The 27,776-nt window shown below is 44.0% G+C and overlaps 1 protein-coding gene across 2 annotated transcripts in view; it reads right to left on the minus strand.

The window, feature by feature from the left end:
* Nucleotides 1-1,444: 1,444 nt before the first annotated feature.
* The window catches only part of setdb1b (SET domain bifurcated histone lysine methyltransferase 1b), a 68,136-nt gene continuing 41,804 nt past the window's right edge, over nt 1,445-27,776 (minus strand). For both annotated transcript variants that reach the window (XM_084336201.1, XM_084336200.1), the window contains exons 15-25: nt 24,897-24,987; nt 24,686-24,802; nt 21,584-21,753; nt 11,358-11,600; nt 10,164-10,331; nt 4,362-4,516; nt 4,172-4,191; nt 3,921-4,039; nt 3,210-3,463; nt 2,074-2,162; nt 1,445-1,811 (exon numbers count right to left, since the gene is read on the minus strand). In XM_084336201.1, coding sequence (XP_084192327.1) covers nt 1,694-1,811; nt 2,074-2,162; nt 3,210-3,463; nt 3,921-4,039; nt 4,172-4,191; nt 4,362-4,516; nt 10,164-10,331; nt 11,358-11,600; nt 21,584-21,753; nt 24,686-24,802; nt 24,897-24,987 — 1,544 coding nt within the window. In that variant the 3' untranslated portion in view covers nt 1,445-1,693. The remainder of the gene's footprint in view (nt 1,812-2,073; nt 2,163-3,209; nt 3,464-3,920; nt 4,040-4,171; nt 4,192-4,361; nt 4,517-10,163; nt 10,332-11,357; nt 11,601-21,583; nt 21,754-24,685; nt 24,803-24,896; nt 24,988-27,776) is intronic.

The raw sequence follows: 27,776 nt of genomic DNA on the forward strand, positions 1-27,776 counted from the left end.
GACCATGAATACATTAGACCAGTGGTTCAGTCTGGTTACAGAGCTGTTACTGACTTGACCATGAATACATTAGACCAGTGGTTCAGTCTGGTTACAGAGCTGTTACTGACTTGACCATGAATACATTAGACCAGTGGTTCAGTCTGGTTACAGAGCCGTTACTGACTTGACCATCAATACATTAGACCAGTGGTTCAGTCTGGTTACAGAGCCGTTACTGACTTGACCATGAATACATTAGACCAGTGGTTCAGTCTGGTTACAGAGCTGTTACTGACTTGACCATGAATACATTAGACCAGTGGTTCAGTCTGGTTACAGAGCTGTTACTGACTTGACCATGAATACATTAGACCAGTGGTTCAGTCTTGTTAGAGAGCTGTTACTGACTTGACCATGAATACATTAGACCAGTGGTTCAGTCTTGTTACAGAGCTGTTACTGACTTGACCATGAATACATTAGACCAGTGGTTCAGTCTGGTTACAGAGCCGTTACTGACTTGACCATGAATACATTAGACCAGTGGTTCAGTCTGGTTACAGAGCGGTTACTGACTTGACCATCAATACATTAGACCAGTGGTCCTGGGGGCCTCATTGTGAACCACTGCATTAGGAAAGGGCTTCTACTTGCCTTGTTATTATGAAGTCCAGCATTTAGCCAATTTCCCCCGGGCCGCTTCGCTACCCTACTGTTGGTCTGAGGGGGGTGTAGATCAGATAGATATGCAAGTAAAGACCTGTTCACCGTTTCCAAACATACCTTGTTCGAGCCAATCAGCAATACCTATTGAGTCACGTGACTAAGTTACCCCGGAGGCCCGGACCTGCGCGAGCTGCTGCCCAAAAGAAGTACAACGGGGCTCTATGGAGAAACCATGGCACTCCCGACTGAAAGTTTTCAAACGAAAGCGTCTGGATGTCATTTAGCCAAATCAGCATGGCTGTGAGTGTGAGTCTTTCACCTTTTACATATCTAGCTTTGGCATGGATTGATTGTTTAGATCGCTAGCATGGCTAACAAATGCAAATATATTGTAGTCTGCCCCGTTGTTCTGACCAGGATTACGTTCCTTTCTGCCTCGGATCTGCGCACGCGTATATTTGTCATGATGTCGTCGGCGAACAGGTCTATACAGCCGGTATTTTATCATCTGCAAACATTTGGACTTTATTTTAAATTGTGAACAAGGGAGAACATTTTACCATATTGGGGTGGAGGTTGGTAGGGGATATCTGGAATAGCTGTAAAAGTAAAAATGTGAATTATATCTCAATTAACATGGTGCAACATGGTGAAAATGACCACATTGATACAAAAATTTAAATAAAACCTTACATCCCAATCATACATCACAAGCATATCTATATCATTCCATCTGTTCAACAGATTGACCAAGACGTTTAAAGTTTAAAAACAGAAGCTCAGGTCAGTATTGTTTGCTGAAAATGAAATTTTATTGAAATATGAAAATTTTGACGTGAACAGAAATATGACAGTTTGACATATAATTAAAAAGGTAAAACAAAATATAAAAGAAAAAAATAATAACATCAGGAAAAAAAACAGCAATGAAAAACAGATCTCATATTTCAAAACAAAACGGGAAAGAAGTTAAACGAGAGAAGGGTGTGGGGAGGTGTGGAAGGTGTGGAGGAGAGGAGATGGGGAGGAGGTGTGGAGGGTGTGATCATAGCAGTCTCCCTCTGCACTCTGTTGACCCGCAGCAGCACAGCAGCTCCTTGCCCTCCACGCTGCCCACCTCGTAGTTATAGTCCCAGGTCAGCTCAGTACCGGCCCGGATACGCCTGTGCAAGAGACACGGAATTAATTAATTATGGAAGAGTGCTTTATCAGGTAAGCCTAATAAATAATTACTAGTCATAATTCAGTCATTTCTGTGTTACTACACAGTAATTACCCTCTAGGTTGTGCACAGTAATAATAAAGTGTACACCAGACAGCCAGGACAAGGACCATGCAGCATCAACACAAAGACCCACCCTGTTCCCAGGCCTTGAGCTTGGAAAAACAGTTCTGACCTACATAAATATTTGTTTCAAGACTCACTTGCTGGCAAAGAAGGCCACCCAGGGGAAGCGCAGGTCATGCGTGTCCACGAACACATTCTGCACAAACAGGTTAGGACTACAGCTATGCTGTAAGACAGAGAAGGGATGGGGATAAAGAGTTTCAATCATCTCTGTTATACGCAAACCAGGGATAGATACAATACAGTACAGTAGAGTAGTTAGATGAAATATAATGTAGATGTTACAGGTTTTTAATGAATTGTAGCCTAATATTCATAGTATGTTTCACTATGTATTTAATTGCCTAATGTGATCTCAGCAGTGTTGAAAACGCAGGCTCACCCCTCGATGGCGTCCCTGAGTCCTAAATAACAAGGTTGAAACACTGGTATCGCGTCACATGATTGTGATGGTGATGATAGGATGTCTGACCACGTGCGTGGACAACAACACCGGTACTGTACTGTTTACTCTTACTCATAGTATATATATTCAGATTCTAATTATTTATTGCCCATATTTATTGTAACATATAATAATAATAAACTTTATTTGTATAGCACCTTTCATACAGAAACTGCAGCTCAAAGTGCTTCACAACAGAAAAAAGACAGGCATAAAATGAGCACATAAAGTGCAGACATATAAAATCAGTTTTTCACATTAGGATCTAACATCCCAACAGGCCACCTAGTTTATGGTTTGATTCAGTTTTAAATAGACAATAATAAAAAGAGTAGGATAAAATAGACAGAGTAAAATAGTGCAATAGTGCAATAAAATAGAATAGATAAAATATATATATCTTTTTTTATAGTGCAATAAAATTGTTCTGGATTACTGTTCAAAGTAGTCTTTAGCTTCTCTCTTTGGTATCCACAGTTTAAAACTTGACAGTATAATATAACTAATAGGGCATACAGACCCTCATCGGCACCTTTGATTACACGGTTTACTTTTCTCATTCTTATATTCAGATTACATTTTATTACTTATATTTATGTCTTTCTGCTATTACCGTGCCCATACCTGTACCTCCCCTCCCCCATGCTGCTATGATGCCAGAATTTCATCTCATCTCAAGTTATCTTATCTTATCTTATCTTATCTCATGTTATCTTATCTTATCTTATACACAGACTAAGGTAAAGACGGTTCTGTTCCAACACTCACATTGAGGTAGCGTCCGAGGTTTCCCTCCAGCTTGGCGTCGATGATGTAGCACGACTCTTCACCGTCGAAGAACAGGCGGGTGTTTTTGGGGCCGCTGTCTCCTCCCCCTCCTCCGCTCTGTCCCCCGTGCTTGGCCGACTGGCCCCCTGGCCCCCCTGTGCCCGTGTGCGGCCCCGTCTTCACCATCATCCCGTGGCTGCCCTTGAGTGCGATGCCGCGCGTAGACTTCACCGCCACCTGCCTTTTTGTCACGCCTCGAGTTTAGAAGATGACAGGATGACACACAAAACATACCGGTTAATGAAAAGTACATGTATTGTATATTCTTGTGAAAGGGGTTTTAAAGAGCCACGTATTCTTATGATTCTAACGATATTAATGGAGCCAATGGAACATGTTTGTTAAGTTTATCCCCAGAGAAACAAGACTTAAGTTCATCTAATTTGAATAACGTATTTTCTGGCAATTCTGTCTTCCTTTGAATTCAACAGGCTGTTTTAGGTGTGGTGTAGCCATTGTTGTTATAGAAAGACTAGAGAGCAGGACTATAGGCTTTCAATGACTGCAGCTTAAAGTTCTGTGAACACGTACAGTGCAATAAAGCCACTGACCAGTGAGTAAACTGAAACCATCTTCCTCAATGCCGCTAGAAGACAAAAAAAAATCTATAATGGGACCTTTAGTAACCCTCCCCAACCCTCCCCTCCTCACCTGGGGTGTGTTTCTCCATCTCCTTGTTGTCCTCAGATCCAGAGCTGATGGTCTGGACGTCGTCGCTGTCAGAGAGAGTAAGTATGTCTTGTTTCTTCATTAGCTCCATCTTAACCTGACTGTACCGGAGAAAGGGAAAGCCAACAGTCAAAAGTCATCAGTCCAACACTAGGCTATATAATTTACAGTTTACAAAAGTTTACAGAACAGTTGATCCATTTCAACATATCGTGTTGTTGTTTCAAACTTACCTTTTGGCGTCTCCGGAATCCTAAAAGAAAAAAAAATGCAGAGAATAAGAGAAGCAAGACATCACAACACAATCAATTAATATTAAAAGGGCTTTTGTTTTCCTATGAAAATGAGGTTGTGTGTAAGGTTGATTCTTGCCCCCTCTCAACTCTAAATCAGGATGACCCATTAAGACTGTAGGGGTCTTACCTTCTTCATTCCCTGGCTGGTGAGCCAGTCGGCCACCTTACTCTTCCCCATCTCCTCCGGCATGTGAGGAGGTGGCTTGTCCTCAACAGCTCCTCCGCTCATCCCATCTTTACTCAGCCCATCTTTACTCAGTCCGTCTTTACTGTCCTGACTCCCTGGGTGCAGATACAAATAAATATATATTTAAGATTCACAAAATTACAGACCACACAAACCGTAAGATTTTGAGGCAAGGTTTGACACTTAAATTAACTGAAAAGAGTCATGTTGGCCTTGTTACCATTCCTCATTAGCTTGAAGCTAGTGCCGCTACCCTCCCCTCCCCTTCTTGAGTTATTACAGGAAGCGTACAGACAGAGCAGCAAAGAGCAGGATGCTTGGTGGGAGTGTCTGACAACAGCTTGAAGTCCCACAAACATATGCAGCACTACTGAGCCCCTGCCCATGCCGGTTTCAGGTCCCAGATATGGATCTAGAGTGGGAATTTGCACGCTGCTTCGTTTCCATGGCTTGGTGTAATCCATGATCACAACATAATTGTAAGGGTTAGGTAACAACTTTTTAGATTAAATGTATGACAAGCTAAAACACATACAGCCTAACCAGTTCTAACAAGTCCTTCACAAAGACGTGGACAAAAATACACTTGGTTTCCACTCTAGTTTCCATTTCTGGTGTCGTATTGACTCGGCATTAAATATGGATCGCCTCAGTGAATCATGGATCATTGCCAAGGTAGCGACACTCAGGCAATGACCCACATTGTGTTTCAAACTCAGAACCAGTAGAACTCATACCAAGCTCAGTTAGATTCACATTGTACTCTCTCACGTAGATTTTATCATGCTAAATTAGCTAATAGTGACACACAGGCTTACAGCACTGTCTCACACTGAAATTCACAACAAATGTCTGTCTCTCTCTCTCTCTCTCTCTCTCTCTCATTCTCTCTCTCTCTCTCTCTCTCCTCTCTCTCCCCGGCTTCTCCTCTCTCTCTCTCCTCTCTCTCTCCTCTCTCTCTCTCTCTCTCTCTCTCTCTCTCCTCTCTCTCTCTCTCTCTCTCTCTCTCTCTCTCTCTTCTCTCTCTCTCTCTCTCTCTCTCACTCTCTCTCTCTCTCTCTCTCTCTCTCTCTCTCTCTCTCTCTCTCTCTCTCTCTCTCTCTCTCTCTCTCTCTCTCTCTCTCTCTCTCTCTCTCTCTCTCTCTCTCTCTCTCTCTCTCTCTCTCTCTCTCTCTCTCTGAAATGCTCAAGCCTGGATACCATAATTCTCTGTTAACATTTTTGGTGGAATTGTCAATACTATACAACAAAGGATGGTTGGTAACTCTACCGGCAACTTTGGCAGGAAATCAACCATCATTGGGGGTGGCGAGAGGATGTGCTACGTGTCACTCAGTCCACGTCTAATTCACAAAGGCAGCAGCTAATTACACAGTGAGCACAGGGAGCCTCCCCTCTGGTCGCAATGTGCACTTGGAACTTGAAGCATAGCAGACATCCCACTAATGGGCATTACAGCAGACAGTTTAGATTATAGCCTAAGTTAACCGGCTATTTGTTAAATCTCAGATTTTCAAGGAGAAAGAATAGGCCTATTCCTCACGGAGGTTAATAAGACTGTAGGGTTGTTACAGCAGATGTGTTTTTGTTCTCTCTCTCTTCTCTCATTGTCCACATACAAGGCATCACTCCCCTAAAAACTGCTGTAACTTTGCACCTGCTCTTCTGAGACACATTTCGGGGCAAAACTGCAAATTGCATGAACTTTAGTGAATTCAGTGGAATGTATGAACATGACTTATAATAATAATAATATTATCTCTGCCTGCTTTTTGCCAATCCTTCCTCAAAAGCATAATGTGTGAATGAGAGGAGCGCACTTTGCCTTGACCCAAGGAGACCCAAGCCCCCCTTTAACTCATTGACTGCCAAAAACGAGGGTATATTCGTTTTTGGCACCCATGCGGCACTTTGAGCGTTAGCTATTATCATCGTGTAGTAAATGTGCCACATTTTAAAATAGGCATTTTCACTGTGCGTCGCGGTGTTTGCAGGGCTATATCTATATTCTATATTATAGCTATGGAGAGAATACTATGGCTCATTTGGGTCATTGAAAAGCGCTATACAAAATAAATGAATTATTATTATTTATTATTAGTAACTATCCCTCGTCCAACATGTAAAAAAGAAGAAATGTTTTCATGTATACGTTCGTGTTGCTCGCCGCGCAGGTGATTGATTGAAAATTTTATTAACAGATTGCAGAATGGGTACAATACAGTACGGCTCAATACACACTTTTTTATCCACTTTTTCTCCCATTTTCTATTTTTCTCCCATCCCAATTTTCATATCGTCCAATTCAACCCTCCCCCGTCTTCGAACGTTGTTTCTTGCCTCCCACAAGCCTGCTGCAATGTGGACTAAGTCATACATAGCACGAGTCCCCTCCGATACTCGAGGTAACAGCCGTCGCATCTTTTCACCTGCGCGGCTCGATCTTTCAGCGTCGGGGGTCTGGGCTTTTGGAGGGGCCCCGCCCCCGTCGCTTCTTGATTCTATTGCGCAGGCGCACCAACCGACCTGTAGGAGTCGCTGTCCACAACGCCCAATCCCCACCCTTCAGTTTCCCTCCCCGTAATACGGCCAATGTGTATTACTGTGGACGACCAGCTAAACTGAAAGCAATGTGGAGAGCGGGGCTCAAACAGGAGGCATCCTGTTCGAGCCTAGTCTCCAGCATTCATTGCGAGCGCCTTGCCCACTGCGCCACGTAGCCGCCCTAATACACACAATTGTTAAGGGGATGCAGACCAGAGAAAGGCTTTCGTCTAGTTTACATCAGGGTCCCCCATTTTCAATTCATAATGAATTGTAAGTAAGGGTGCAATTAGCACCGTGCAATCCATTCTTTGTGGATCTCGCCCTCAGTGTTCAGCATAACAGAACATGAGGTGAGGAGGACCTTTAACACTTTCAGTGCCCAGCAGGGGGCACACATTTAGTGCTTGAATGCCCACCATCCACTTCAATGTTAGCATTAATATCGCCTAATCTATGTTTTAAATTATGGCTATGTGTCTAATCTGCCCATCGCTTATCAATGACTAATTTTCCAGTCAACATTGTCGAAGCGGATTGTTTTTTTATCGGTTCATTTCCGTTTTATAGCATTTTGAAAAGCCCTGGTTTTCAAGGGGGAAAAAAGAATCAGTGATAAACGCCCTGTACTGTAATATTCTAGAACGTTGTCATTTTTCGGCCTATTTATGAATCGTTTTCAAATAAACGCTAGATTATCGATAGTATATGTGTACGTATGCACGCTGGTGCCGCGAGCTGAAAATCGATTCTCTTAGTTCCTGATCGCTCGCACAGTCAAACAGCCATATCACATATAGGGGAAAAGCTTATATCTCCGTGAAAACAGGTCTGATTATCCTAAGACTGGTAAAATAGATTCCTTACCTGAGATCAGATGGTATCCAAATGGATTATTCCAATTCCTGATCGCCATTCCAAAAATCTATCCTTTTATTGATCCAACGCGTATACTGTAAAACACATATTACACGCTGTGCTGAGGGTCCACAATGAATCTGATCGGCTCTGGTTACATGCGTGAGAAGTAAAATGTGGATTCCGGAGTTTTTTTTTCTCATCCATTTTCATTGAGTCCAATCCAAAAGGGTGCATTACCATCTGGGAGACGATAGGGGGCGCTTTTAAAAGATCACGAGAATTCTCGTGATGGGCATTCAGGGGGCGGGCTGATAACCCGAGATATCTCGTGATGGGCATTCAAAGTGTTAAGAAAGTGAATATCAGGAAGGCACGACACCAGTTCCATTTGTGAGAAAACGGGGGTGGGTTATATTGACAAGGCTTGACAACAGAGGTTCAAATATAACTTCATATTTATTGGTTATTTGTTTCTTTTATATCAGCATCCAGTCTCCACCGCCGTGTTAACACACTTCCTGTGTTTACATTCGAGCGTGACATCATCGCCTACGGCAAGCTTACACGCTCAAAATGCAAACCGTAAACAAAACCCAGAGCGCACCAAGACTGAGTGTGTACGCAAACTAGAGGGGGGAGAGGGAGGGGGAAGTTCGCACCCAAGGACGGAACGGGGACGGAACGGACCCGAATGGTGAGTGAGAAAGCACCCTGACATATTTAACCTGTCCTTAGAACAGTCCGTCATCCCCACCTGTCTGAAAAAGTCCACCATTATCCCTGTACCCAAAAGATCCACGCCTGCTTGCCTCAACGACTATCACCTGTAGCTCTCACCTCCATAGCCATGAAGTGCTTCGAGAATCTAGTGAAGCAGGGCTACATCTGTTCCTCCCTCCCCAACACCTTGGACCCCCTGCAATTTGCATATCGCCCCAACAGGTCCACGGAGGACGCCATAGCCCAGCATCACACCTGGACAAAAGGCAGGGGAACTATGTGAGAATGCTATTCATCGACTACAGCTCAGCATTCAATACCATAGTCCCCTCCAAACTCGTAGCCAAGCTCAGGGACCTGGGCTTGAACTATGACCTCTGCCAGTGGGTCTTGGACAGGAAGACCCCAGGTGGTGAGAGCAGGCAACTGCACCTCCTCATCGATCACTCTCAACACAGGGGCCCCCCAGGGCTGTGTTCTGAGCCCCCTCCTCTACTCGCTGTACACACATGACTGTGTGGCACAGCGGAACAACAACACAATTATCAAGTTTGCTGACGACAGTTGTGGTGGGCCTGATCTCTGCAAACAACGAGAGGGCCTACCTGGAAGAGGTAGAGGACCTGGTGCGATGGTGTCGGGAGAACAGCCTCTCCCTGAACGTCAGCAAAACTAAAGAGATGATTGTGGACTTTAGGAGGTCGGGGGCCAGGGACTACAGCCCCCTCAGCATCGACGGGGCACTGGTCGAGAGTGAGCAGTTTTAAGTACCTCAGAGTCCACATATACGAGGACTTGACATGGACCACACACATTGACAGTGTAGTGAAGAAGGCACGGCAACGCCTCTACTTCCATAGGCGCCTAGGGAAGTTCAAAGTGAGTCAGAAGATCCTCAAGAACTTCTAGTCATGCACAATAGATAGCATCCTGACTGGTAACATGACTTCCTGGTTTGGGAATAGCAGAGCCAACTAATGTTATTTATTTAAATTGTTTCTGTTCTGACTCAGACACTTCGGAGCTAGAGTGGACAGGGTTTTGGTGGACCTGCTGACAGTCTATTTTACTGAACTAGTCCGTGAGGGACCCCCCCCCCCATGGTGGCTTTGTGAATAGAACCATTCTATGTATGGTCATGTTTACCTTTGACCTGGAAATAATATAGGTGTTAGGCGAGCAACAAGCACGAAATGCGCATGCTGCACACAAAACACGCAATATCTCGCATTCCAGGAAACGAGCCTGGATTATTTTGAAACGGGACGATTTTTAGCCTGGGGTTGCGCAGGAAAAAAGGTATGTATAAATAAACGGTTTGTTCCCTGTTGGAGTATACATATTGCCTTTCAAATTAACCATACTATTGTCTCCATAGCTATAATATAGAATGCAAACATCATGAAAATGGTCAAAAACGCTGGCGCCAGGGAGTACAGATGGAAAAATGAGTTAATGAATACCATGCATTATGTGGCACATCTGCACAAAGAGCTTTGTGAATCTGGCACTCTGTCTGTTTCACACTTCTTGCAGTCGGCGCGGACCAGCGTTGCTATGGCGACCGAACGGTTAGACTCCGACTCACACCACCCTATAGATTCTGTTGCCACTAACCTTCCTTGGTGCCCTTGGCCTGCCCGCGCGTGGTGTAGCTTCTCCATACAGAGCTGGCGCTGTAGTAGGCGTCCTTCACAAACGTGTCGTCCGAGCTGTCGCTCTCGTCGCTCTTAGACTCCTTGTCGTCGTCATCGTTGCTGTCCTTGGATGAGTCTTGGTTTCGGCCTGAGGGAGGCGAGGGCAGAGGGCAGGAGGACAGGGAGGGACGAGAAGAAGGGGTTGATGTTATGTAGCATTCCACAGAACTTTGGATCTTCTCACCGTTAGTAGCTTTGGAATTCTACCCAGGTCTGAGTTTCTACCCAGGTCTGAGATTCTAATCAAGTATGAGTTTCTACCCAATGGCCCAGTGACAACTTGTAAGTGTGTAACAATTAAATCCAGCGATTTGATTTAAGCTAATCACTCAAAGATCTGCAGCACCATAAATCATTTGATTCAATTCGATTTTAAAAGCAGGTTTACAATAAGATGGGGCTGCTTCAGTCAGCAATAACCAAATAGGCAATCAAAACCATATAACAAGGCATTAGTTAACAAATGTTTATAAATTCATTAAATAGAAAGATTTACATCTCAACTATTTACACAATTCAATTATCAATGAATGTATCCATTTCATAATCGCTGCAGGTATGTGAATAATGTTTATTTTCACATGGACAGATACAAACACAATGGCATATTGCAAGCTTATTTATAATCCCCATCCATGCAGCAGGTTGGTAGATACATATAGATACACAGTCAGGTGCCACTGCTTCTCTGTTCCGGGGATCAGACCAGCAACCCTTCGACTACTAGACGGCATCGCTAACCAAACCAACAACCTGCCGCCCAGATATGGTAAATGGTAAATGGCTGCATTTATATAGCGCTTTTATCCAAATCGCTTTACAATTTGTTCCTCACATTTGACCCATTCACTCACACACCGACGGCAGAGGCGACCATGCAAGGTGCCATCCTGCACATTAGGGGTTAAGTGTCTTGCTCAAGGACACTTCAACACTCTGCCCGGGAGGAGCGGGAGTTGAACTGGGAACCTCTGGATTACCAGACGACTGCTCTACCTCCTGAGCCACTGTCGCCCCTATGATGGAATTCCACATTCATATTGATTGCATCGCAATCCACATTCAGATACATTTAGTTTTTAAAATAAAAGAAAAAAAAGTGTTCTGCCTTTACCTTTGGTCTTGGTGGTCTCTTGCTTCTTGGACCGTCGTCCTCCCTTGGATCCTACCATGGCGGAGGGCTGGATCTTGAGCCGGGACATGTCCACACCGCTGCCCTCGCTGTCGGAGCAGTGGGCCTCGCTCTCGTAGCCCTCCTTGAAGTTCTCCACGCTCTCTATGTGGTCCAGGTTGGCAAAGTACTCATCGCCCATCTCCTTACCCTCTTTATCCGCAAAGTCATCCGTCAGGATCTTACCTGGTGAATTAGAAGGCGAGGAGCACACACACGTTTGTATATAGTCGTTCTTCATTAAAAGGGATGATTTCCGTTATATTCTAATGATCTTTCATAGGTAAACCATGGTACAGGGCTTGGGAAGTGGGTGGGAATTTAGACGGTTGCTACGGATGCCGTTCGCCATCTTGACTAGGGGTTGCTGACATCAATTTGCATTAGAGAAAAAAGAACAAAAGGAAGGGACGGAGAAAGGGAGGGGTTGAGAGATTTTCCATGGCAGGTTTTTACACGACAAGACCGTGGTCCAGACCATCTTTCAACACGCCTGTCAACAGTCACTTACACAACAAGACCGTCGTCCAGACCATCTTTGAACGTGCCTGTCAACAGTCACTTACACAACAAGACCGTCGTCCAGACCATCTTTCAACGTGCCTGTCAACAGTCACTTACACAACAAGACCGTCGTCCAGACCATCTTTCAACACGCCTGTCAACAGTCACTTACACAACAAGACCGTCGTCCAGACCATCTTTCAACGTGCCTGTCAACAGTCACTTACACAACAAGACCGTGGTCCAGACCATCTTTCAACACGCCTGTCAACAGTCACTTACACAACAAGACCGTCGTCCAGACCATCTTTCAACGTGCCTGTCAACAGTCACTTACACAACAAGACCGTCGTCCAGACCATCTTTCAACGTGCCTGTCAACAGTCACTTACACAACAAGACCGTCGTCCAGACCATCTTTCAACACGCCTGTCAACAGTCACTTACACAACAAGACCGTCGTCCAGACCATCTTTCAACGTGCCTGTCAACAGTCACTTACACAACAAGACCGTGGTCCAGACCATCTTTCAACACGCCTGTCAACAGTCACTTACACAACAAGACCGTCGTCCAGACCATCTTTCAACGTGCCTGTCAACAGTCACTTACACAACAAGACCGTAGTCCAGACCATCTTTCAACGTGCCTGTCAACAGTCACTTACACAACAAGACCGTCGTCCAGACCATCTTTCAACACGCCTGTCAACAGTCACTTACACAACAAGACCGTCGTCCAGACCATCTTTCAACGTGCCTGTCAACAGTCACTTACACAACAAGACCGTCGTCCAGACCATCTTTCAACGTGCCTGTCAACAGTCACTTACACAACAAGACCGTGGTCCAGACCATCTTTCAACACGCCTGTCAACAGTCACTTACACAACAAGACCGTGGTCCAGACCATCTTTCAACACGCCTGTCAACAGTCACTTACACAACAAGACCGTCGTCCAGACCATCTTTCAACACGCCTGTCAACAGTCACTTACACAACAAGACCGTGGTCCAGACCATCTTTCAACGTGCCTGTCAACAGTCACTTACACAACAAGACCGTGGTCCAGACCATCTTTCAACGTGCCTGTCAACAGTCACTTACACAACAAGACCGTGGTCCAGACCATCTTTCAACGTGCCTGTCAACAGTCACTTACACAACAAGACCGTGGTCCAGACCATCTTTCAACGTGCCTGTCAACAGTCACTTACACAACAAGACCGTGGTCCAGACCATCTTTCAACGTGCCTGTCAACAGTCACTTACACAACAAGACCGTGGTCCAGACCATCTTTCAACGTGCCTGTCAACAGTCACTTACACAACAAGACCGTGGTCCAGACCATCTTTCAACATGCCTGTCAACAGTCACTGGGAGCGACTCTGTAGGAACGTGTGACGTGAGCTTCCCAAGCCCCGCACACAAGATGGTTCTCTTCTCTTTTTAGTTATTAATAAACAATGACAAAAACAAGAATTATAACAATAATACAACTAATTATTCAATTAATTAAACAAACAAGTTAATTAACACAAAAAAACAACAACTCAAACTTCATACGGTACCTATTGAAAATCTTTCCCTCCAAAGTATCTCAGGTTATCGGAAACTAGGGCTGTCCCCGACTAAGGATTTGGATGGTCGACTAGGATTGGCCAAATTTGCCGTTAGTAGACTATTGGTTGACTAAAAAAATTAATAATAAAAATTAAATAAAAGTACAATATTTTTAAACTTTTTATTTTTATTTATTTTTTTATCATTCCATTTGGGCTGTGGGGGGTGCTTAATGTCTGAAGGAGTCGACTGAAGGTTTCTTGTCCTCTGCAAAAGCATGCAATTAGTCCACTGATGGATACATCTTGATATTTGTCTAGTCTAGTGTGTTCATTAGATGGGTGAAATCCTCTTTCAGTGCCTCTGTGCCTGTTTTCGTAGGCAGTTAGCCTCTGGTATGCGTGCCATTAGCGTTAGCCACGCTTCTAGGCCTATTTTCTTTTGGAAAGAATGATAATTTTTTTTTTTTTTTTTTATATATTTCTTTATTATATTCGACTAAGAGGTTGGCCAGTCGACTACGGCTCCTTTCGACCGATGTCGACTAATCGATTAATAGGGGTCAGCCCTATCGGAAACACAACAAAAAACATTCCCGTCTTAATTCCTTCCTTTTTCCACCTCCTCCTATCCAACTCTTCCTGTTCCTTCCCTCTCCCTTACTTGGCTTTGGACTTTTCCCCCCTAACATAAATACATCAAATAATAATAATACACTCACAATAATACCTAGCTGACCACCCTCAATGGAAGGGGAAGTAGTAGCCCTGCCTGCTGATGGACGTTGATATGGACAATGTATACACACCTCTCCTAAAGCCTATCCACATAAACATATACACCTGCATGCATACGCCTCTATGAGAGGGTATGTCTAAGCACAAGTCTTTCCCTTTCTTATGATTAAACCAATATTGTTTTTTAATATGTAATGTTATATTTCCCGTACCATGCAAGATCACGCTGGAAATGTTTTTAAATGTCATTCAAACCCGAAGGGGCAGAGCTAGGCGATTATGGAGTAGACGTGTTTCACGTGAGCTCCCTTCTACCATGCGGAATATACGTTTTTCCCCATTAGTCTTTATTTTATTTTTATTTGTTTTTTGTCTGCTGGTTAAGTCGTCGATTCAACTACTGTCGTCAACTTTTTTCGACTTTCTGCAATGTCGGTGGTGGAAACCAGATCCATGAGCACTCCAGCCAGCAAACTACCACCGGGCCTGGCCGCACCATCGCCCGGTGTCGGGGAGATAAGCGAAGCTGTGCTCTCGGTCATGACCAAGCTCCATGCAGAATCTGAGACAGGCTTCGCTGAAACACAAAGAAAAGTGCTGGCGGATTTTTGTGATAACCTTCATCGAGAGATATCAGAGGAAATAAGGTTGGCGGTCGTCCCGTTGATAGACAAGATGGAGTCGCTGCACGCTGTCTCCTCGGCTAATGCTATTGAACTAGCTGCGCTAACGACGGAGGCCTCATTACAGGGCGAGAAGATGGCGGATCTGGAGCTCTCCCTGCTAGCTAGGCAGGCCGAAGTTGCCAAACTACAGTCGGTAATTGTGGAAATACAGTCCCGGGAGAGACGCTACAACATCAGGATTGTTGGAGTACCGGAGGGCAGCGGGGAAGGCCGTCTCTCTGAGACCATGCCGGAATTGCTGCAAGAAATACTGGGGAAAGACGTCCTCCCCTCCCGTATGTGAATCGGCCTACAGAGCGGGCAGGACCACTCCTGGAGTGAACAAGGAACCGAGGCCCATCATTGTCAAGCTGAACAGGCTACAGCAGAGAGAACTCATCATGGGGTCGGCTCGTGCCAGAAGGGGTAATCTAAGGCTTGGCGATCACAAAGTGGCCATTTTCGAAGACTTTACGCCGGAGGTTCAAGCACAGAGAGGCGAATACAAAGTGGTCCTGTCCAAGCTATGGAAACTAGGCCTGAGGCCCACGCTATTCGCTCCCGCGAAATTATCTGTGTTGGATAAGGTCGATGGTCGGTGTTCATTTTGGTCGTTGGCTAAAGCGAAGGAATATCTCGAGGGGATAGCCGAGACTGTAGCTTGATATCTATGACGGGTGAGTGACTTGGCGATGTGGGCCTGAATACATTGCTAGGGCCGGCTATTCACAAACACTTGCTGTCATGCCTAGACATGCTAACTGTCCACTGCCCATCCAACTAGCGGGGCTTCCCAATGACTTCTGTTACTTGCTAATGCTGACCTCATGGTCGTACTTGTGTATCGCCTCTTTGGAAGCTAACAAGCTAGCTGAACAATGTACATAACAGACTCTAACGTGCTATCCGGATTCATCACTAGCTTACGCGCTAGCCTCGGGCTAGCTAGCGAGCTGCGTCTAACGTCTGCGCTGAGACATTCGAGACCCGTTAATATTTACGCACTTTGGTTGTTCCACTTTTTCCCCTTCTTATTATTGTCGTTGTTTAAATTACATCTGTTTGCACAATTTACCTGTGATCCGATCCTGCCTTAGACTATCTGCTGGTATGCTTTAATTTAATTTTGTTTTGAATTTTCCTTTATCCATTTGTGCTATAACATTGCGACGTTGATGCGCAGACTTGGAAGTAGATGGTTGCAGGGTTGATGTTGAGTTATTATATAATAATGGCTATTTTTTCCATTATAGTTATCTCATGTTAGGGCCAAGGCTCACAGTGGTTTTCGACCGATATCTTTATTGAAACAATATATGATAACAGGTTGTGTCAGGTATTGCTTATTACCATCCCCGGGTTAATGAATGTGTTTAATTCTATTCTTACATAGGTTATGTCATTCCAACCGTTGTGCCTGTTCAGAGGGGCTGTTACAGGTGTGCACTTTGACCATAACCCCCTTTTTTCCCTTTCTTATTATTGTCGTTGTTTAAATGACATCTGTTTGCACAATTTACCTGTGATCCGATCCTGCCTTAGACTATCTGCTGGTATGCTTTAATTTAATTTTGTTTTGAATTTTCCTTTATCCATTTGTGCTATAACATTGCGACATTGATGCGCAGACTCGGAAATAGATAGTTGCAGGGGTGATGTTGAGTTATTATATAATAATGGCTATTTTTTCCATTATGGTTATCTCATGTTAGGGCCAGGGCTCAGGTGGTTTTCGACCGATATCTTTATTGAATTTTATTTTTATTATTATTTGTGTTTATTGGACTAGTGGGGGTTTAATCAGGGGTTTATCTAGAGGGGGGTCGGAGTGGGGAGCGTCTTATTGGATCCATGACTCCAGTGGGAAATGATAGGAAGATGACCATCCTTAGTGGATGGGGCATAGGGAGGGGATTGGAGAGTGGGTATAGGAGGGCTTATAATAGGACGGGTGGGTTAGGGTATAGAGTAGAAGGAGGGGGGGTTGTAACTGGGGTGGTATTTTTATGTGTTTTATGTACTGTTGTCTTATATGTGTGTAATTGTTCCTCCTCTGAACTCCTGGGATTGACCGTCTGGGCCCGCCTGGATCAGCGCCTCTGTACTCAGCCTGGCTGCACTGGTATGTTCTCTACGCATTTAGACAAACTCGACCATGGCTAAATTGAATATTTTAATTTGGAACGCAGGAGGTCTTAACGCCCCACACAAGCGTGCCAGTGTCCTTTGGTTATTGAAGAGAAGAAATATTGACATTGCTCTCCTTAGTGAGACGCATTTATTGGTGGGTGATGTGTCAAGGCTAGCAAATCGACAATATCACGTTATCTCCTCATCCTTAGCCGATGATAAGACGAAAGGAGTCGTCATAGTTACAAGACGTAACCTTGATATCAAAGTCCTGGATGTGTGGTCGGACACTGAGGGAAGGATTACTATAGCAAAAGTTGAGTTCTCTCATAGGAAGATGGCAATAATAGCATTGTATGCCCCTAACACATTTGATTCAGCGTTCTATAATACAATCACGAAGAATATGTTGGAACTTACTGGATACGCTCTCATTGTGGGTGGCGATTTTAATGCGTGCTGGGATGCGGAGATGGATAGGTCCGGATCCTCTGAAACAAGCGACCAAAAACGGTCCTCTAAGGCCCTCAGGATGTGGGCCCAGGACACTGGGCTCGCAGACCTATGGCGCTTATCCAATCCCACCCTCAAGGATTACTCTCACCTGTCTGCCAGACACAAAGCCTTCTCTCGAATAGACTATGCATTCGCATCGCCTAATTTGTTTGATAGTTTCGACGTCTCATTGGTTCCCCTGGCTCTCTCGGACCACAAGGGGATTTTCCTTGTGGCAACCTTTGGCAGGCTCTCCACGAGAGCTCCCAGGTGGCGTTTTGACTCAACCTTATTAAAGAACGATGATTTCTGCTCTGAGTTCGGGAGTAAACTAGCTGAATTCTTGCAGATCAATGTTGGCACGGTCGATGACCCCAGGGTCCTATGGAACGCATTGAAAGGATTTATCAGGGGTCATGTCACACTTTTCTCCTCCAACTTACGTAAATCCTGATCAAAAAAACTAGAAGGACTGGAAACATTATATGCGGATCTATACGCATCTTTGCAAACTAACTATAGTGAACGACTAAACACACAACGTAAGATAGTCAAGAAGGAAATAAACTCCATACTTAAACAACAGTCTGAGTTCTTGATACATAGGACAAGGCAAAATTACTACTTTCACGGCTCCAGGCCTAGCCATCTATTGGCAATGAAAATACGCTCGAATGATCATTTCTCGGATATCCCCTCGATCAAGACGCGACAGGGTACAATCACTACTGATTCGAAAAAGATCAACGACACTTTTAAAGAGTTTTACTCACAGTTATATAGCTCAGAGGTTAATCTCGACGACTCTAAATTTGAATCGTTCATTGGCGGGCTTGAGATACCCCACATTTCTGAGGAAGAGCCTAGGAAATGGGGAAACCGATCACCCTTATGGAACTAAGGGAGACGATCGCTGAAATGCAGAGGGGTAAGGCACCAGGCTGGGATGGTATTCCACCCGAGGTGTATTTAGCTTTCTGGGACCAACTGGGCCCATTGATGCTCGATATGATCAATTACGCTATCGAACAGGGGGAGTTCTCAAGAGATGTCAACATGGCGCTGATTTCTTTACTTCTCAAGAAGGACAAAGATCCCAATGATTGTGGTAGCTATAGGCCCTTGAGTCTTCTCGTGGCCGATTTAAAAGTGTTTGCCAAGGTGCTGGCCCGCCGCCTGCAGAGATTTATGACGGTATTGGTACACTGCGATCAAACTGGTTTTATCCCGGGGCGCCTGGCTGCAGATAATCTTAGGAGGCTGTTGCATGTAGTCGATAACAGTAAAGACAATACAGCTCCGTCCACTGTTCTGTCTTTGGATGCCATGAAGGCGTTTGACAGACTAGAATGGTCATACCTGTGGAAGGTACTTGAGGTCATGGGTCTGGGAACGAATTTTATTCATATGATTAAAGTCATGTATGCCTCGCCGTCGGCAATGATACTGACAGGCAAAAACTGTTCCACACTTTTCCCAGTCTCCAGATCTTCTAGACAGGGTTGTCCTCTGAGCCCGGGACTATTCGCGCTTTCCCTCGAACCATTGGCCCAATTTATTAGGCAATCAGAGGACATCATCCCCATAATGATCAATAATACACCACACAAAATTGCTCTCTATGCGGATGACCTACTGATTTTTATGGATGACCCTTCCCGGTCGGCCACAAAATTATTAGAAATAATCGACGACTTTGGTAAATTGTCAGGCTTTAAGATTAACTGGAACAAATCAGCCTGCCTACCTCTTAATGAGCTGGCCAAGGCGGTGCGACTACCAGCTGATATCCCCATAGTGGAACATTTTAAATACTTAGGTATAGAGATATTCCCCACGCTGAGTCAAACTACTAAGTACAACTTCACGGGTACTTATGATAAAATACGCCAGGATCTAGACAGATGGTCGTCCCTTCCTAACTCCATACAAGCCCGAGCTTCCATAATCAAAATGAACGTTCTACCTAGGATAAATTTTGTTAGCTCAATGCTCCCCCTGCCCCCTCCAATAGACCACTGGCGCAAGGTACAATCGATGGCATCTAAATTTATCTGGAATAACAAACGCCCGAGAATCAAAAGAGCTACTACTCAACGTAGGAAACAAGATGGGGGCCTCGCAATCCCTGATTTTAAGCTTTATTTCTGGTCCTTCTCACTGAGACCTCTGATGTGCTGGCTAGACCCTGTAGATGCTGTATCTTGGCGCTCCTTAGAAGCGGCGGCGGTCTCACCGCTAAGATTGCAGGATGTGGTGTACTCCACTGTCTCTATTTCGAAATGCCGGCTGAGGTATGGACCGATCATAACTCACGTGATCCAAACGTGGCGTAATGTACAGAGGTCGTGTGGGGTTAAATGCCCATGGCACCTGGACTCTCCAATTTTTAATAACCAGCAATTACTTGTTGGGCACAAGCCGGTTAATATTCCTCAATGGCAGAGGAGGGGAGTTCATACTCTGGAGGATATTTATGATAAGAACGGCCTCCGTGCGTTTCAGGACTTAAGAGAATTTTATGATCTTCCCGGCGAGTCCTTTTTTCTTTACCTTCAACTAAGGTCAGGGCTCAAGCTTTGCACCCACACCCCTTCCTCAGGCTCATAGTGGACAGGACGACCTCCAGAGGGTTTGTCTCAGACTTTTATACGCTCTTAATTCAATCCACGTATAAAAATGTATCATTGGATACAATCTGGCGGGTGGATATCCCGGAGTTGGACCCCGAGTTTGACTGGGATGATGTTTGGGCAAATGTGGCATTATCTTCCCGCAACCCCAATCACCAGCAAATTAATTTTAATTATATTCATAGGACCTATCTTACACCTAGGAAGCTATTTGCTATGGGACTGATAACCGACTCTGTGCACTTTGTGCTCTCAAAAGGCCACTGGCACTTATATGCATATGTATTGGGATTGCCCACCAGTGGCCCGCTTCTGGAGGTCAATAACGGACAAACTTTCAGATCTGTGTGGCTTAACTATCCCATTCACAGCTGTTACGCTACTCCTGAACGATATAACGACACTACCTGCGTCCGTTCAACTAAAAAGGGTTGTCCTAGCGGGGGTCACAGCAGCGAAGAAGCTAATAGCAATGAGATGGAAGGAGCCTGAGAAGCTTACAGTGATTAACTGGTCCCTAACACTATTGGATGTGATTTATCTTGAGATATCCACGGCGCGGGTGATTGGGGTGGGACAGGCAGGTATTGACCTGTGGTTTGCAGCAGCCGAAAAGGTCAGGACCGCCGTGTGCGGCTGAGCGGGGTTGAGGTGCGTGTTCGGGTGAGTCCGGGGGTCTCTTGGGAGGGGGAGGAGGAAATGTTTTGTCGGTCTTGTCTTTTGTCTTGTCCTCTTGAGTTTAGCTGGGGATTTTATGGGGGGGCAGCTATTTAACTATTTCTTCACTGTTTGGTCACTTTTACACGGTCTCTGTGAGTCTATGGAACACCTCTACAGGTTTTTGTTTTGTCATGAAGGTTCATTGCTCTGTTTTCGGGTCGTGTTCTCAAAAAGTGGTCCTTGTGGTGAATTGGAGATGTACGTTTTATTAATATAGGGTCACACAGCCGGGAATCGGGGCTGAACACTGGGAAAGACCATTTATTAGATAGTACCCCTTGGATTTAAAATTTAGAAGGTTTTGTCTGTATAAATTGTTATTCTGTATTATTATTGTTTTTGTTATTTTCTTGTGAAGTTCTATGTGTTGTCTTGTTTCATGTGAATAATAATTAAAAAAAAATTGATAAAAAAAAAAAAGAATGTCATTCAAACCCACTGCCTCCACACCAAACCATTACATTTCATGATTTTCTCCAGGACTATTCCTTCAAATCTAGCACAATTTCTAATATCATTATTTGTCAGTGTCCATGTTAAACTGCGGTATTTCTTTGTTGAATAGCCGATATGAATGTCCCAGGTCTTGCTCTGGCTAGTAGGTGAGGGATAATTATTTGGTTTAAAATTCCTGCAAAGGGTAACTAACTAAACTAAACATTTTGGACATGGATCATATTTCCATATATTCTTGAGGCCTATAACTGAACCCTCCTCTCACCAGCATAGATGCAGACGAAGGAGCCCTTGGCCACGTCATCCAGACAGCGGATGCCCCAGCCTTTATTCTGAGTCTTGAAGAGCTGGAGACGCACCTGGAGGCCGTGCTGGACCAAGCGGTTGGTACACATCTGGGCACAACACTTACACCGCTTATTACACTCATAGATCCTGAGAGAGAGAGAGAGAGAGAAAGAGAGAGAGAAAGAGAAAGAGAAAGAGAAAGGAGAGAGAGAGAGAGAGAGAGAGAGAGAGAGAGAGAGCCTCCATGAGTCAAGACGAAAGTGAAACCCGCTGTCACGTTCAATTAGAATTATCTACATTCTCTACTCTGTAGAGCAAACTATATTACGATTTGTGAGTGTGTGTATGTATGTATGTAGGTTAGGGCTGACCCCTATTAATCGATTAGTCGACTAATCGGTCGAAAGGAGCCGTAGTCGACTGGCCAACCTCTTAGTAGAATATAATAAAAAAAAAAAAAAAAAAAAAAAAAAAAATTATCATTCTTTCCAAAAGAAAAGAGGCCTAGAAGCATGGCTAACGCTAATGGCACGCATACCAGAGGCTAACTGCCTATGAAAACGGGCACAGAGGCACTGAAAGAGGATTTCACCTAGGGCTGGGCGATATGGCCTAAATATGATATCACGATATTTTCTGACCTTTCGGCGATACACGATACGCATCACGATGTTTTTCTTTTTTTCCCCAAACAATTCATTATGAGGCTTACCAAGACAGTATTTTGAGTTTGCAAGCTAACATTAAAGACAAAATAAAATACCCATGCATTTAGCATTTTTATATTATATATTAGATTTAGATTATTGGATTATTAGATTATATATTGCATATATTTAGCAATGAGATATTATATCATTTAGATATGAAATATGATGAATCGAAAATGGGGGACCCTGATGTAAACAAGACGAAAGTCTTTCGCTGGTCTGCATCCCCTTAACAATTGTATGTATTGAGCTGTACTGTACCCATTCTGCAATATGTTAATAAAGTTTTAAATCAATCAATCAATCAATCAATAAATAGGATTTTAGCATTTTTATGAAACTACTGTATATTTGTATGTCTCTAAATGTTTTGATGAATTGAAAATGGAGGACCCTTATGTAAAAAAGCCGAAAGTCTTTTTCTGGTCTTCATCCTCCAGTCAGTCCACTGTTGTTGTATTGAGCTGTACTGTATTGTACCCATTCTGCAATCGTTAATAACGTTCATTCGTTCAATCATTCAGCCGGCAACAGAATAATTTTGATTGACAGTCGAGTCTGCCAATTACGTCACACCGCTTGTACCCGCCCTGCTGTTCTTAGCACCAATCGGCAAGCAGCGCTATTCTTTTTTTACTTCCTGAATGCCCTCCTTGATTTTAACGAGAGCTCAGCTCAACGACAACAACAACAGCTCACCGCAGCCGACGAGTGATTACTAGCGCACCGCAGCATGACAACGAGGCATAATGATTTTACTGCAACAAATGTTATAATAAAAGCCTTTCCATACATCTGTCTGATTGAAAACTTTATTAACAGACCGCAGAATGGGCACGCACAACTCGGCACGGACTGAGATATGAACAGTAACGCTTGCTATCTATGTCGTCATTGGACGTTGCTATGTTTGGGTAAATACGCTGATGTGTAACTATATAACGTGTAACTATATAATGTTGATGCCACAAAACGAATGCCTTTGTTAATCATACGTACTAACTTTGATGCAGTAGTGTGTGTGTGGGAGCGGCGTTGTTCAAAAGTTTGAACGGGGTGGACCAGATTGACGCGACACAATCCTCTTGGGCAAAACATCACGATATCCACGATACGTTAAAAAAGTGTATCGTTAATGAACTGTACCCGATATTTATATAATATCGTCATATCGCCCAGCCCTAATTTCACCCATCTAATGAACACACTAGACCAGACAAATATCAAGATGTATCCATCAGTGGACCAATTGCATGCTTTTGCAGAGGACAAGAAGCCTTCAGTCGACTCCTTCAGACATTAAGCACCCCCCACAGCCCAAATGGAATGATACACATTTCTTTTATTTTTTTTAAATATTATACTTTTTAGTCGACCAATAGTCGACTAACGGCAAATTTTGGCCAATCCTAGTCGACCATCCAAATCCTTAGTCGGGGACAGCCCTAATGTAGGTGTGTGTGTATTTATGAGAGTCCGTGTGTGCGCATGCTCAGTGTAACACGGCACTTGCAATGCTTGTGACAATCATATGTCCTAAGAGAGAGAGAGATAGAGTGAGAGTGAGAGAGAGGAAGACTAGATGCGACCAATGCAAAATCTGATGTCATGTTCAACTGTAATAATCGATGGAAGCACCACTAGGTTCCCCTTTCTGTAGAGCAGAGCACTGTGGCTTTGTGTGTGTGTGCAGTGTGCACTGTGGCTTTGTGTGTGTGTGCAGTGTGCACTGTGGCTTTGTGTGTGTGTGCACTGTGCACTGTGGCTTTGTGTGTGTGTGCACTGTGCACTGTGGCTTTGTGTGTGTGTGCAGTGTGCACTGTGGCTTTGTGTGTGTGTGCAGTGTGCACTGTGGCTTTGTGTGTGTGTGCAGTGTGCACTGTGGCTTTGTGTGTGTGCACTGTGGCTTTGTGTGTGTGTGCAGTGTGCACTGTGGCTTTGTGTGTGTGTGCACTGTGGCTTTGTGTGTGTGTGCAGTGTGCACTGTGGCTTTGTGTGTGTGTGCAGTGTGCACTGTGGCTTTGTGTGTGTGTGCACTGTGGCTTTGTGTGTGTGTGCACTGTGGCTTTGTGTGTGTGTGCAGTGTGCACTGTGGCTTTGTGTGTGTGTGCACTGTGGCTTTGTGTGTGTGTGCAGTGTGCACTGTGGCTTTGTGTGTGTGTGCACTGTGGCTTTGTGTGTGTGTGTGCACTGTGGCTTTGTGTGTGTGTGCAGTGTGCACTATGGCTGTGCGTGTGTGCGTGCGCGCGTGCACACTGTGGCTTTGTGTGTGTGTGCACTGTGGGTTTGTGTGTGTGTGTGCACTGTGGGTGGGTGCGTGTGTGTACTGTGGGTTTATGTGTGTGTGTGTACGTGTGTGCTTCTCTCACCCCGTGGGCAAGCACTCCTCCAGCCGCTTGTTCAGGTATCCAGCGTAGGGGTTGACTTGTGCTCCAGGAGTGCAGGCTGTAGCCTGAAGAGTCAACTGGTGGCAGGAGCACTTGGTCCTGTAGAGGAAACACACCGAAATATCCTCATGTCACCAAGAGTGGAGGAGGAGTGTCAACGCTGCTGAGGAGGTGAAAGATGCATCAGACTGACTTGTCTCTACAGCCGTCAGTGCAGTCGCAGCCAACCAGGAAGTCTGGGCTGGTGTTGATGAAGACTCCATCCTCAGGGATGCGCTCCTTACCTGGGGGAGGAAGGGCACAGGGATCAGTCAATCTGTGTTTACATGCTCACAGTATTATTCTGTATACTAGCTAAAGTTCAGAATTTTGGACCAACAGGTACTCCACAATTTCAAATCAAAACTCTTGACTGCCCAAGCAGAAGCTTTACGATTTGTAACGAACAGCTCATCCCTCACACATCACTGTATATTGTATGATTTATCAGGTCAGTCATCCATGGCCATAAGAAGATATATGAATATATAATAAGTTATTTGGTATTGGTATTTGGTAGGGAAGGGCAAAACTCACAAATCTACTATTCAATAGTCACTGGGAACTATTTGAATACTAATTGAACCCCCCACCCCAACGTATGATATTGTTTTGATTTAATATCGAATGCGAGATAATCAAACAAGCGAGCTAGCTGGCAGCTGTCATTGTTAACACTATCAGTGCCGGCCTTGTTTTCCTTTTTACCCCCTTGAATGCCATCATCCACTTCAATGTTAGTGTTAAAAACGTATAATCTATGTTTTAAATTATGGCTATGTGTTATGGCTATGTGTCTAATCTGCCCAATCTGCCCGTCGCTTATCAATGACTTGTTTGCAGTCAACATTGTTTTTTTTTTTTTTTTTTTTAAATATCGGTTCATATCCTTTTTATAGCATTTCGAAAAGCTATCGTTCTCTCGAAAATTTCCGGAAAATTTAAAGATTCCCCCATAAACGGCATTTATTGGAATATTCTCGAATACACTAGACACGTTGTCATTTGTCGGCCTATTTATGAATCGTTTTCAAATAAACGCTAGATTATCGATAGTATATGTGTACTTATGCACGCTATAGAAGCGGGCTGAAAAATCTATTCTCTCATTTCCTCATCACACACACACACATACACACGGCACATGCTGATATCTCAGTGAATACAGCTCTGATTATCCTAAAACTGGTAACATAGACTCCTTACCTTAGATCAGATGTTCTCCAAAAAGATTATTCCAATTCCTGATCGCCATTCCAAATATCGATCGCGTTTATTGATTGATTATTGGCTGCTGTAAATATATATTCCACGCTGCTTTCCAACTCGCGATCACTTCCCTCATCATCAGATCCATCGCCAGCATAATGGAGCCAGTAGGCTCCCCCCACAGGGATCTCCCAGTATAATCGAATGGCCTGCAGTTGCACAGGGATAGACGATAGGGGGCGGTATTTTCCCATCTGAGCTCCTAGAGGGTCTGCTGTACCAACGGGAGACTCGGTTGATGAAATATGAATTCAGATCGCTAATAAAAAAATCAAGCGACAATACACGTCGTCGGCACTCAAAGGGGGGCATGATAAGAGGACAATGCACGTCGTCTGCCACCGTGAGCACATAGCTTAACTACATTTCTCAATAGTGTTGCTCCTTTTAACCAAGTAGCGTTCTTTGTAGTGTAGCTATTTTTAGACCCAAGTAGTTACTCGCTACTGCCCGGAGAAACTGGACTGCTAAATAAAGATTAAAGATCTAGCGTTGATGCTATTCAATGCTATCAACATTAGCTAAATAGCTAACAAACGAAATACAATGTATAGCATAGCTACAACACACAATAATGTTAATACAATTACATGCATCATTGTTTACAATGAACGGGTGGGGCTAGTCAAAGGACTGGACACAGGGACAAGTTAAACATGAATTAATTTATTATAACAGGTAGTTTCGAGTCGTGCCTACGCACCACAGCCACAGGGCTATTCTATTATATACGGCTTTGATGCTTCCTCCTCATCGTTGATTTCCTGTAGTAGCTGCATCTAACGTTAGTAGCTAACGTTAAAACTAACCTAAAGTTAGTTGTTCACCAACAATCTCAACATTTGTTTTATCATTAGCTCAAAAACACAGAACCGGACGAGACAAATTGTCCGCTCATACGTTCTGCTAGGATAATAACAACAATACTTCCGGTCGGTGGGTTTCAAAATAAAAGTCTAAAACACAGGAAAAGACGTTTATTTTGTACAGCGTTTTCCTCCACGAGTACTCGAGTACATCATGTGATCAATCGATCTGGAATATTTTTGCCCATCCCTAGTTTATCCTGTGCTGAAGTCTCTATTCCAATAGAGATAGTATATATTTTGGTGTTTATTTGATTATTGTTTCACTGCCTTTTTATTTATTACGTTTCCACAGTTTTTTCCTCACTTTATTAACATTTTGTACATGGTACCGCAAGGTACATTAATAATACATGTACATGTTAACACTTTAACTGCCACACACGAGATATCTCAGGTTTATTAATATGTGGTTGAAAGCCACTCACGAGATTTCTCTGAATTTTTTTTATTTTTATTTTTTTAGCGATCTGAAATCATATTGCATCACGCGAGCCTACCCGAGTATACACGAGCACCGCCGGCGATCATATGTGGAAAAAAGCGCCCCCTATCATCTCCCAGATGACATAAGGGATTTTGGAATGGACTCAATGAAAATGGATGGGGAAAAAAATCCAGTACTCCACATTTTCCAGTCCACTGATCGAGCCGGGGTTATCACAGTTCATTCTGGAGCCTCTGAGACCCGCGGAATCATGTACTGCACTGTACACACGGTGGATCTATACACTTATCGATTTTTATCGAATGGTGATCAGGAATTGGAATATACCAGTTGGATACCATCTGATGTCAGGTAAGGAATCTATGTTATCAGTGTTAGGATAATCAGACTAATTTTGATGAAGTTATAAGCTGTTTTGTGAAATGGGCTCTTTCGGTTTCACTGTAAAAGT

Source organism: Notolepis coatsorum (assembly GCF_963971535.1).
Source record: "Notolepis coatsorum genome assembly, chromosome: 19".
Classification (NCBI taxonomy): Eukaryota; Metazoa; Chordata; class Actinopteri; order Aulopiformes; family Paralepididae; genus Notolepis; species Notolepis coatsorum.